This window comes from Rhopilema esculentum, chromosome 19 (genome assembly GCF_057945365.1).
Source record: "Rhopilema esculentum isolate cy_ngs chromosome 19, ASM5794536v1, whole genome shotgun sequence".
Taxonomy (NCBI): domain Eukaryota; kingdom Metazoa; phylum Cnidaria; class Scyphozoa; order Rhizostomeae; family Rhizostomatidae; genus Rhopilema; species Rhopilema esculentum.
In genome coordinates this window covers 5,046,667-5,059,761 of record NC_142833.1, presented here as the reverse complement: position 1 = coordinate 5,059,761, position 13,095 = coordinate 5,046,667, and the positions used below count along the sequence as shown (strand labels likewise).

Here is a 13,095-nt window from a genome sequence, read left to right as displayed (position 1 = left end):
TACACTCGTTTTTTTATAAGAAACTGGTTAGAAGAAAAGAGTACTGGACAGTTAGGAAAAATTAAGAAACTTCAGTACTGGAAGCAAAATAATTAAGAAACTATTAAATCGTGATAAAACTGAGAACAACGAAATTTTGTAAAATCTAAAAACATGATTGCCCTGATGGCCTAGAAATTAAAACACAAGGGGTAGTAATATACTTCCCACGTCTAAATACAGCGTCAGAACGGAAGCGAATCTCTTGACGTGATAAGAAAAGGACATGAACATTTCATAACATCATTCATGACATCATAATTAAGAAACTCTTAAGAAACAATGGGTATTGAAATTTCCAGAACATTAGGAAACTGGAGTACTCAACATCGACCTTTGTTTCTTATAAAAAAAATGAGTGTACTGTGTATTGATCTATCATGTCCAGCTTTCAAACCCCCCAATCCTCTACCCACTAATAAACATTTTCAGTTGTCAGTTGTGATTTTTAGTCGTGTCATTCCAAATCAAGTATGGGTGTAACACAGTTGACAAGTTGCACATTACATGCTATTGTTATGTTCATGTACATTACGTGAAGTACTTCCGTATGTTTCCATTGGTCATTAATTTTGAATCATGTTTGCATATGTATGGAAATTGTCGGGATGTGGCCGATGTTGGAATTCCTTGAATTGAGGATTAAGCGGAAATATCAAATTATTTCAATCAGCGGCAAATTTTAACACTACTTTGTTAATGTCGGATTAGACAACAACGTACTTAACACAGATGTGTAGTTGAGAGCCTGCCTGTACTGTTAAACTGGCAAGCATTTGGATGCATTTTCGTAAACAAAACTTAACAACACATCGGTTAAAATTGAAAGTGTTGATAGAAAATTAGACATTAAATATAATGGCGACTACTGAGATCTCAAGAGAAGGAAGCAAGAAAGTTAAAGACGGTAAGATTGGTGTACAATTTGTCGACACTCAAATTCTATACACTGCGAAATAGGCCTAACTACCTATGTACTCTTTTATTGTTTTGTATGCTTTGCGTCTACCGGTTCAAATGTAGGCTGCATGTCATAATAGGCTATCTACAAATTAAAACAATTCATAGTTCATGATAAAAAGTTCTCGCTAAGCTCAAATCATGCCATCGTTTCTTGCTAAAGCCACATTTCTGTTTGACATCATTTCCATTGTTTTGGAATATTAACTTAAACAAGTCTCTTGAATTTAAAAACCTGCAATGTTTGGTGTATGAAATTCGCAAAATAAACCCGTTTAGAGTTCAGTCAGTTAAGAAGATATGATATATACTCTTTAGAGTTATTTTCTTACATCTTTCTCATCATAAAAATGTATTACAAAGATTCCTACAAAGATGCATTTTCTTAGATTTCCTTGGCCTTTTCCCTCCCCGTTAAATAACCAAATTGAAGCTGCCACTTGAATGAAGAAAAAGTTCAAAACATTCATAAATGAAACCATGAACAACTGCACAATATTTTCTTATGTGCCTTCTTAGCCAGTTTTTATGTATTTTCCATTGCAGGGTGTTAAAATAAATCATCAAAAAATAGAAGAAATAGCCAACTAGTTACAAACCATGATACTAAAGTGCCATACCCTAGTGTGGAAACTGCCTATTTTATGCCAGAGATCTCTGACATCTTATCTACTGGCGAGCCTCTGGCAATCCTTGAATCCAAACTCATTGGAATGTGTAAACAAGAACACAAATGTCTTATCAAATGTCAAATTTGAAATTGCATTCATCCAGTGGCGTATCTAACAGGGGGTGTAGGGGGTGTAACATCCGCCAACACTTCATGAATTTGTCAGTATATTTTCAGTTTATCTACAAAACCCTTAGTTTGTTGGCAAAATCATTTATCAGTAGGTGAAATAGTAGCTAAATGTTTTTTCAATCTTTGTCTTCGTTGGTAAATTTTTCTATTACTGACCCTCCACCCCCTAGGCTGGAAGGTCAAGCAAATGCCATTACATTCATCCATTTGTATCTTTTCTTGTGATATGTTAATAATTTTTTTCTTTTCCATTTTCAGTTTGTCAAGATTTTATGACAAGAGAGGATGAGGCCTTAGCACAAAGGTTACAGGATGAAGAATGTATGTTTTTTTGCTGTAACTGCAACTAGTTAACAAAGTGATAAAATTTGTTCCTTTATAATGCATCAATATTAAAAGAATCACCAGGAATAAAAGACCATGCTTTAATTTTATGATAATTACGCTATTAATTTCAATTAATTATGATGTAAAATTCAGAGGGACATAGGTCCTGGTGTTTTGTTAGTGATGCACCATCAATTTTTGTTGTGGAAGACAATACCTGTAAATGCAATATTAAAAATAGACACATGTAAAACTGGATGGTAGGTTAAGCTTATTGTTTCACATGTTGATCAGTGCTTTCACATCCTATACATGAGTCTGCTTGGCTGTGCTCCAATGCTGACTACTCATTGACTGCTATCACTCCAAAAAGCTACAATTTGGCCTTTGAGTTATTTCTTGAAGATGCCAGCAATTAGATTAGAGGTTTTTATGGCTCAATCAAGAGTGTGTTCCAAATTTACCATGTTCTAAAATGTAAAGCAAGAATTCAAATTATAATTTTATTATGAAAACAACTTCCTTGCTAGGGCAAGTTTAGAGAAATGTTTGAGACACAAAGAGTGTAACAAACACCTAACTTTCTGATCCATGTTGTTGGAATAACAAGGAGGTTCTCTTCTCTCCTCAAGTGCCCATTCAGTCAGAAGTGGTCTTGTAGTTTTTCAAATTCTAGTCCTCCTTTTTTGGTTCATGTTTTGTTTTGAGAAGGCATTCCTTAAGTGATAGCTCAAATCAAGAAATTAATTTCTGTTGCATCAAATTTAGTTACTTTGACCTCACTTCATTATACCTGTTTAAAATATTAATTATTTTTTTTAAATTTTTTAATCTGGAATTTTAGTTCAGACTCATTACCTTAAAAACAGAGAAGAGCGTGGGACTGCAAGAGTTGATGTGAAGGCTGCAAAAAATGCATACCTGGAGGAAGTGAAACAAGCAGGCCTTCTTAGAGAATATGAGTATCAAAGGCTGTAAGTCTTAACAACCATATTATATTGAAAGTATTATAAGGGCACCTTAGGAATTTGCAGGCATTGTTCAAAGTGTCATGTGAAATGGAGAGATCATTGTTGATTTTTCCTGGGTGACATTTGCATCATGAAAATAATAAATGCCCCAAAAACATCGCAAGTATCATGGCGCTTATAAGTGATTGAAATGCAAAATCCAATTTGCCAAAAAGACATTTGCCACTCATCTCAAATAGATGAGAATAGAGCACTATGCAAAAGATGAAGCTCTGACATAAGATGATTGATTAAAATCAAATGGTAATGTCAATAAAGTTCATAAGCCTAGACTCTTTGAAGAGAAAGATAAGCCTTAATCAGACTACCTGGCAGTTTGCAAGTTTAATCCACCAGTTATAAAGAGCTTGGGTTAAATAATTTATGCTCAAATGATTGTTGTTTCTCATTAAAATTTCAATCTGAAAGCAAATTAGAAAAAAAATTAAAGTCAATTTTTGAAATTTCATTATCTTGTTGGTAACCATTGTATGAATCCTAGGCAAGACTGCCATCTGAATTGTTCTTGATGTCTTTTCATGTTCAAGACACCATTTTGAAAAAAGATCATTTAGAGCCAAAATATAAAAGATCTAAAAATTTAGAAATCGAACAGAAGAATCAAGCTGTTTAGCCTGTGAGTGGTGTAAAAATATCAAGCAGCCTTACTATTCAAAACTTTATTGGGTTCATTTGCAATTTAATTAGTTTGTGCTACTCATTTAGCAGGATGAAAAATGAACTTAAAGAGAAAAAAGTTTAACAGGAAGAAAGTCTTGCGAATTTTGAAAAGGTTCAAGATTTTTGGAATTAACTATCACAAAAGTAGTGAAATATGATCCTTCCTGAGAATAAACTTTGGCACATGAAAAACATTCTGGTATATGAAGGTTTCCCTACTTTCTTTCCACTTCATCCAAACAAACAACAAAAACAGTATTCAGATTTATAGAAACAATCATTCGTCATTAAATTTTCCAGTTGGGTCAATAACAAAATTTTCTAAATATTTAATGAGAATGAACTTACACAAATTTCGTATTTCAGGAAGTTTTAAGGATCAAACTTTTGCAATTTTAGGCAAAAACTCAAGAAATGCAGAAGTTTCATTCTGCAAAAGTTACTTCCCATAAATTATCTATTGCTACTTGCTGCTTAATGGATTTATTTGTTTTCAATGAAGGCCAGAAGTTTCCCAATATCTTTTTAAAGGCTTTGTATTTATCTAACATTTTCTTTTTAACCTCTTTATTCATCCATTGCATTGAACTATAATGAAATTGTTTTCTTACTCAAGTGCTGCTGATGATGCTTGGCTAGCTAGTGAACTCCAACAGAGGCTAGATGAAGAGGCTTGTTACTTTTTTATCTTTGTTGCTATTTACTTTATATTTGTGGCCTTGTACTTGTATCAAAGTTTTCTACTAATTTGCATTTCCCATGAAGGAAATAGATGTTCCAGCTGTGCAGAGGCTGAACATATGATACAACACCACTTTAAAATAGATAGTAAAATATGTGTATATGTTGGTTCTCAAATTTGGACAAATTGAAAGAATCAACTTTTGAGAAGAGGTCCTATCTTTGGTACTGCTGTTGAAAAGCAGTAACCTGTTGTTCTACAATTACCCACCCACCTGTCCAATTATTTGAGTTTCAGTATATTGTTATGCAATATTTGCAAAGACGTTGCTTCTTTGGAAGCTACACAGTAAGAATTGTTGTCCATAATTTGTCCTCTTAAACATTTTTTATTTATCCATAAACCGGTTTTTTGTCCATAATTTCCCCCTAAATTCTCCACAAATTGTACTGAAATATTTTCATTACTTCAGAAATTTTTATTCAAAGTGGCGTTTTACAGTGTTCCTTATTTTATCCCTAAAAATTGTCCCAACAATCTAATTATGCATTTTAACCCCAAAAAGGAAGCCTCAAATTAAAATGCTCTGTAAAATAACTAAATAATGACAATATTTTCTGAAATTTAAATCAACGCTAATTTTTCGTGGCTCAGCCAAGAAATCTGTGCATTACCTTTTCTCAATGCAATGTCTGGTTAAACCAAAGCAATTTCTGGTAGCTTAAAAGATTTCACATCTTTTTACTTTTAAAGAGAGTTTGTGCTGGTTACGATATTCGAGTTTGAGATACTCGATGTGAAAAATGGAAAAAAGCAGGAAATCTGGCAATATCTCAACGAATCGACAGAAAGTCACGACATTTTTTGGATATGGAAAAAGTTGTGTTGGCATGTTGTGGGAAATATTGTAATGAATTGCTTATTTGTTGTAGGAAAACCTGGAATCACAGCAGAGAAGCGTCAATGAAATGCAAGATGAGGTACAAAATTGACACATTGTATTGCTAATTGTTGTTGCTTCGAAATGGTTAAAGATTGAAAGACTAATCATTGTTACTATTAAGGTGCAAAGATATCAAATCTGTAATGCTATTTGCTTTTTTGTCTTCATCTAGTCTTTGTTTACTAGCTTGATGAAAAAGTCTATTGGTAGAGAAAATCAGCAATTTATTAGCGAATGAGTCAAGGAACATTTATATGATGTTATGATGACTATTTATGCAGTAACTTTAGGCTGAATTTTGCCAATTTGATCGTCAGGAATATGCAATGTTTCTACAAGAAAGAGAAAAGGAGAAAGTGAAGCGTGAACGGGCGAGAAGACTTAGAAATAGAATTGAACGCGAGAGGAAGGAGCTATCGCGAATCGAAAGAGAACGGGGAGGAGAAGCAGAGGAAGGTCCAAGCACCAAAGAATACGGTGGGTTTTTTATTGCTTGTACTTGTATACCTTTGATTTGTAGCTAGTTATGAATATATGAAGGAAACGGAAATGTAATATCCCCTTCTATTTGTTAAGATCAATTGTTTTTTGGATCCGAGCATCAAAGGAAACGAGAAGGAAACGATCTTTCCTTAACAATTTGTGAGCCTGCTTCTTCCTTGTGTTATTGCAAGTTAAAAATATGATGCTTATAACAATAGGCCTTGAAGGAACTCAGTTGAAAACCCCCAAACTGTTAACAGCTGCGTGTGCTCTCAAGCTTATAAGCTTTAAAATTTGGTTTTACTATGGATTATTTTTGATATGCAAATACTAAGTAAAACCATTTATGACATTATGAATGGATACGTTATTGGATAAATGAAGTATTAACGAAAGAGCCTTCAAAGTCTTTTCAGTATCGCTGCAGAGAACTCAAACTATGGCATAATGCTCTTTAATAAGGTGTTTAAACAAGTCAAACTTAAACTTATCAAGTGTCCAAGTGAAAAATATATCTATTTCAGCTTTCTGTTCAAAGGCATAATATTCTTCAGCTGGATAGCATTGTTTATACAAAGCTTAGAGTTTTTCAATATCATTTGCAAGTCTTTAAACTTGTACTATTGTTGTGATTTTATAAGCAGATCTGCTTTTATATCTGATTTACCTGGGTCTGGAAACACGCTCAATGTGTTTAGAAGAATGAATATTCTTTCCTTATCATGGAGATAGAAATTTATCGATTGTTTAATGGTACGTTATGACGCTACTGGGATGATGTCTCTCATACATCAATCGTGGACATTTTTATAAAAGTTGGTTAAGTCACACACTTTCCTAGTCTTCAGTTGGTGGATACTTAATTCAATTCAATTCAATTCAATTCAATTTTGTTCGTATGCTACAGAAGACTATTAATACTGTAATATACATGACCCAAGAAAAAGTATTTACTTATCTAACTTGGGCCGTTAACAGAAGATATACTTAAAAACATAACAGTAATATACAATGACAGAAACAAGTTTGGTTAAATACTTTTTTATCTGGAACAAGATATTATTGCATGTGGATTACGTGTCATTTTTCTTTCATTTCATAATTCCAATATTTTGACAGTGTTTGTTTTCTCAGTGGTAAGGTGAATTTTCTTTTCTTTGGGCTTTGGGAGATTATTCCATAGTTGTGCTCCTTCAATTTGTAGCATTTAATCACCCCAAAGTTTATTCGGTTTAATCATTTGCTTTGTTTCGCTAAAGCATTTGAGATGAATAGTTTTGCTACTGACCTGGTCACTGAAGCTCAAGAGAGCAACCATTGCTAGTTTCCAGCCCTCAAATATGAGATTTATTATACTCGCCGATATCTGGAAAATTATATTGGTTACATGACAACCAAAATGACGATATTCTTAGGAATGGTCTCAATTTTCAAAACATGTCTACGTCATTTGCACAATGGGATATTTTCGACAATGGGCATTAACTAACCAAGTCTACAGAAACGGCACACTATCTGTTAACGAAAAACCACATCATTTAGAGATAATAATATCTTGTTTAAGTAAGTTGGCAAAAGAACTAAAATCATCAATAGCTGCGGATAGTTTTTCTTCTATTGCTTTCAATATGAAGCAATCCAGTATAATAATTATTTCCAGAGCCTTTGGACTATAATACATTGTAATATATTGCAGTTTCTCTATCTTGATCGATCTTCCTCTTGCCTCTTTTTAGTCCAATTTCAATTACTATAACAGAAAATACGTTTTTTCTGTTGTCCTCATCGAAGTAAAGGATACAAATTGATGTTTATATAAATTCTAAAAATGCTTCAGATAGAGGCATTATACTTTTTATTGAATGACATGATGTCATTTGTATCTATTCATTTGTCTGTTCTAACTGCTTTTCTTGTGTAGTGCCTGTTCACTCTCTTAAAAAACTACTAAATAAATTGATGAAACTTTTTGAATTTAGGCTTCCCGCATTCCGGCTCGCGAAAAACACATTCAACAGCGTCTGCTGAGGGAGATGCGCCTGTTCAGCGTGTCTCGATAAAAAAGGATGATGAAACATGGAGTGACCTTCGCAGTTACGAAGTTGAGGATGAACACGCAGCAGGGGAAAAAAACAGACAGCAAGAGCTGGAAGATGAGGTATCGTTGTGTTTATGTCTTGCTACTTACGCGAGCGAATGTCACTGCACCTTGGTAAGGCTAGAGGAGGGAAGCATATATTGCGCTTATAATAATAATGCAATAGAACATTTCCAAAGTCTCTGGGTTTTTATTGAAATATGTATCAATTCGATTTCTCCAAGTGAGGGTTAACATTTTTCCAACCAATCTGCAGATCTATGTCGTTCCTAGCAAGGTTATCCATCAGTGGCCTATTTTAAAGCAGCCATTCCCGTTAGACCCAATTTCCCGTTTACTAAGAAAATGACTTCATCGAACATGTACTGTAATGAATCTTTCGAAACATATTTTAAGCAAATCTAAGTAGCTTAAAGTTACGTTTCATCAGCAATGTAAGTTTTATAACTCCTTATTTTTAGCTAGATTTGTTTTTTGAGAGAGCCGTCAACTGGCTAGGTTCCAGTGCATTGGCTCTTCCAACCTATGGCTGGGCTTGATGACATAAAGAAGCTCCAAGAATTCGATGATCGTTATCATCGAATCCGGGATTCAAGCGTGTGATCTACGCATTCTTGATAAAAAATTTCTATGGAAAACAATTCAAAACTCTGGAAATGTCGTCATTTGGTCCGTATGCATTCAAGGACCATCACAGGAAAACCATAATTGATTCTCGATCTTGGATTATTAATGCTATTCTATTCTGGCAAAAGACAATCGGGTTGAACTGTTTCAATTGAATTATCTCTATATTGTCAGATGGTTAGATTACAATGTCTGGAGTCTTGAAGCCAATCTTTTCAAGATCAGTTAACTAAAACCATCATTTGTGATGAGATCATGGGAAGATTTTGAATTTAAAGTGCTCGATATCTTTTCTCAGGAACTCGCAAGGCGGCTTCAACAACGAGAGCAAGAAAAGGTTTGTCAAATCAACTCAACACGTTTTCATGATATTGTTTTTGTTTCTATCAGAATCATCGTTCGCATACAGAAGTAAACGCAAGAAATCGCTTTAGACCCTACTTCGGCGTCTGAAAGAGACGAATAAATCTAGATGAAATTTGCAGTGAAAACAGAACTTGATTGATAGCTTCTGCTTGAGATTTTCCTTGAAGCCCTGGTATAGCTATCAATTCATTATTTTTTGCTGTATATCCATAGTTTGAATTAAGCAATAAGTTGTTAATCTTGAAATCAAGTTATTTTACATGGCTAAGTCTTTAAATTATGCCATTTGGCTGAACAATTTTAAGGCTTGCCCACAAAAGATAGACAAGTGCCACCTCACAGTCATGTTTTTGGTTGTTTGGACTTATATTTATAATTCAAGAAATATCTTAGATTTGATGATCAATTCATTTCCATACTATTTTTTGAATGCTGTTTTTTGAATATTCATCTTTGAACGAAAACTTTATGTGAATGACGTCATTTATCCATGTTCTCTAAGAATCATGTGTTAGATGGCTGACTACAACCTTTCCACATGCCATTGAAATCTTTTCATATCTCTGAAATCTTTTTCAATCTTTACCCTCTTGGTCAAAGTCGTTCGACATGACGTCAGAACCTGTATCAGGTTGAGATTTTTGTTTAAGTTTGATTTCCAGAGTTGACTAGCATCTTTCACTCCTGCGGCCTTCTGCGGTGTCCCGCGGTAATCAGAAAGTATATCTTTGAAAACACGACATTGCCATGGCTTTGAAAAACTAGCAAAAATATTTATAGACATAACAATTGTGTTACAAATTTCTTTTCGTCAAAATTTATGCTCGAATTGACAATCTTTATAGAGAAAAGAAAGATATAACTGAATCTTGTGCCGTAAAAAATTGTCTGAATGAGTTCTTGTCACGTTGAATAGTTTGACCAAACATTGTCCTTATCAATTTCAGTTGCGAAAGTTAATGGAGGAACGTGATCGGGTAACTATTATTTGTTACATAGAAAACCTGTATAAATGAGGGCAATAGACAAGAGAGACTCGGGCTTTTACCCAATAATTTTCTTGTGTCAGTTTTGCTCCTTTTTCATTTCCACATTGTATAATAGTCACTTTTTGACATTTTTTGCCTCCTCCCCAATTCAAAAATATCTTTCAACGAAAATACGTTCTTTTGTTTCTATCTCTTTTTATGTTTTGTTGGCATGCAGATGATAAGACTGTTTTTTATCCTTTCAGTAAACTTTTACAAGGTAGTTTTTATTTACAACGTAACCCGATTGTTGATTAATCAGACTGTTTAGAAATTTTGTTAAATGTCTTTCTTGTCGATCTATTAGATTTTCTCGCTGTCACCGGCCCATTTCAACCTGCAATCTTACAATTTCATATCAATCAGTTAAGTTCATATCGTTTGCAGCAGGAAATTTATTTTAAACAATAGACCATATTTAGTACGAGAGAACGAAATCGTAATCTTCTTTTAATATTTAATGTTGTTTTGATTCCTTATCCTGTTATACGTAACAAAAGCCTTTCATTGCCCAGATGTGCCTTCCAATTACTTTGAAGATCTTTTTATGCACTGTCTTCCGTTTTTAGCGACTTGCACTGAAGATGCAGAAGCAAGAAACTGAAGAATATCGACGAGAGCGCGCCGAAAGGCAAGCGAGGAAGGCATCGTCTATCCGAGAGCAATCAGCGGATGTACGTATCTGATTCATTTAAGTTTGATTGCTAGTTGCCTGATTTTGTTAACATCAAACCTTAAACACAAGGCATGATTTATAGCGGTCCTGGTCTATACACCAAAGCGTGAAAAGCTGACGCGTCATTGGACACTCCTCCACAGGCCGGTTAAGGAGTGCTCAGTTAGTGTTAAGAAGCTTTAAGGAGTAATCATTATGTTTTGTGATTTAGAGTATACAGGGAACCGGAGAATGGAGTTAGTAGTAGAGGGGTGGGATTTCAGGGTTTTCAGCCACATTTTGTTTTACATGTTGCTCATTGCGCTAAGAAAATTTATTTTCAATTACAATCAGTTCTTATTATTTGAAGAAAATTATTGAGTGCAACTAAGACAAACCCAATCAGTTTGTAGCATCAGTTAAGACTTAAAGTTTCAATCTAATTCTAAACGTCGTTGTAATTACCTTCAAGTTCATCTTTTTATGAATGTTTATGATGATGTTAATGTTCTCTACTTGAAATTGGTTGATAGTGAATATCAACTGGAACTAGTATCACAGTCGCATTTTTCCTTGTCAAGCGTTGTTTGTAAAGCTGCTGTTTCAAAATTCAAAGTATTGTTTACTTTATGATTGCTTTGATAATTTAGGCCACTTCGGCAGAAGATCAAGAATCGAGAAGTGAAACGCAAAGGGAGAAACGAAGAGAAAACAGTGATCATCATGATCATCACATTCAGAAAAATGACAAGTGTGATCCATCTCTCCATTATTATGAAAGGCCTGTTTACAATGTTGAAGTTGCCAGCACCAAAAACTCTAAAAACGGATCAGCGTCTCAAAAGGATAGCAATTTGGAAAGTAGGCAAAAAGTTAATTTGGGAGCATCTAAAACAAAACACGAACCGGTTTATGAAGTCATCGACCCAGAGATTATCTTGGCAGAGAGTGGAGCGGAACCGAACAAGATAACTCAGCGAGACTGTAATGAGAATAGGAGACTTCCAGATAAGTTAGAAGATGAAAGAATACAAGGACATGGCACTCCTTCACAGAGGAATTCGTTTAAGTCGAAGGATCGTACATCACAAGTAGCGTCTCGCGTTCGAGATGAAGGGCCAGGCGAAGAAATTGGTAACCAACGTTTCTCTAATGTTGCTGCTAGTATTGACCCGACTTTCCGGGGTGACGTAAAAGAAGAAGCACCCGGAGCAGATGACCGGATATGGGTCATAGGGGATAGCGGAATTCGGGTGTCTTCTAATTCGAAGCCAGAACCACTCATTCAGAATACGAGAAGAAAACAGTCGAAAGATAAGTCAGCCAAAGACAAAGAGAAATGTAAACAGCAATGATTTATAATTAGATGTTTAATGTTGAAGAAAATTTCAATTATAGTTTTCTAGTAGTCGAACAAAAACTCAGAAAAACCAAATCCACAGGTCAATAACTTTATATTCCTACTACAGGTGACATAAGCAACGACCTCTTAGCGTTTTATCGAGGCTACTCTTCTCAAAAAGGCCGCGATGCTCTTTTCTTATTTCATTGCATGTTATAGATTCTCCTATTAGCTTTTAGATATATTAGCATTTAATCGAGTTTGTGTATATTTTTCTTATAAGGATGTTTCAGTTATCACGTATAACTTAGATAAGTAGAGTTTTTAGCTTCCTGTTGGTAAGGTTGATAGTTCAAGAATTAGTAGCATTTAATAACTGCTTTAGGGAATAGTAATCTGTGACTTTGCTGTTATGGAAAACTGAAAAACAATGGTACATTTAAAGGGTTTATTAGAAACCATAATTGTTTCAACGCAAATTGAATCCTTTGAATGGACAAGTGTAAATTTGTCCCATACAATTACGTTGCTATTATGCTGAATCCTGCACCTATTGGCTGACGTCATATTTACCATACTGTTTCACAAAATCACATGTGAGAAAGTTTCAACACAATATTGCCCACAAATGTATTTTCTTCAAACTTATAGGAGTTTGTGTAATTTGTCCCTCGTCAGTCCACAAAGTTCCAATTGCAACTTATTTTAGCGCACTTTATGTTCGGTTTGGATGCAAGTCAATGGAGGTATTGTAGATATGTGTGTATTTTTCGCCCTCTATAGTTTTTGCACGTTATCTCAACCAGATAGGTAACCTTTTACACTATTTGATCAATCCGTTATTGCACTGCGTTAAAACAAAACTAATCGTGTAGCTCATATTTAAAACATTGTTAAACCTTCACTTTTAAAGATAGCAAAGAACCAAGCTATTGCTGTAAAAACATTGAAAAATTAGGTATAAGTGTTTGTTTTGCTTTGTACCTGAAAGTGAATGTGTATGGTATAAAAAACTAAAATGGCTTGAATGCAAATTTTATAAATCTTTCTTT

General features: G+C 34.4%; 1 protein-coding gene across 1 annotated transcript; it reads left to right on the top strand.

Annotated features, from left to right (window-relative positions):
• Positions 1-588: 588 nt before the first annotated feature.
• Positions 589-12,213, top strand: LOC135688013 (uncharacterized). The gene is made up of 11 exons (XM_065204687.2): positions 589-946; positions 2,060-2,122; positions 2,973-3,102; positions 4,436-4,490; positions 5,434-5,481; positions 5,762-5,921; positions 7,907-8,085; positions 8,951-8,989; positions 9,966-9,995; positions 10,616-10,720; positions 11,352-12,213. The coding sequence occupies exons 1-11, from the start codon at positions 898-900 to the stop codon at positions 12,054-12,056; spliced, it is 1,563 nt and encodes a 520-aa protein (XP_065060759.2). The 5' UTR covers positions 589-897; the 3' UTR covers positions 12,057-12,213.
• The last annotated feature ends 882 nt before the right edge of the window (positions 12,214-13,095 follow it).

Excerpts from the sequence above, each read along its gene's own strand:
- LOC135688013 (XM_065204687.2), top strand. The coding sequence starts at position 898 with ATGGCGACTACTGAGATCTCAAGAGAAGGAAGCAAGAAAGTTAAAGAC. Across the intron at positions 3,103-4,435 it reads GAATATGAGTATCAAAGGCT|TGCTGCTGATGATGCTTGGC; the intron begins GTAAGTCTTAAC and ends TTCTTACTCAAG. Across the intron at positions 8,086-8,950 it reads AGCAAGAGCTGGAAGATGAG|GAACTCGCAAGGCGGCTTCA; the intron begins GTATCGTTGTGT and ends ATCTTTTCTCAG.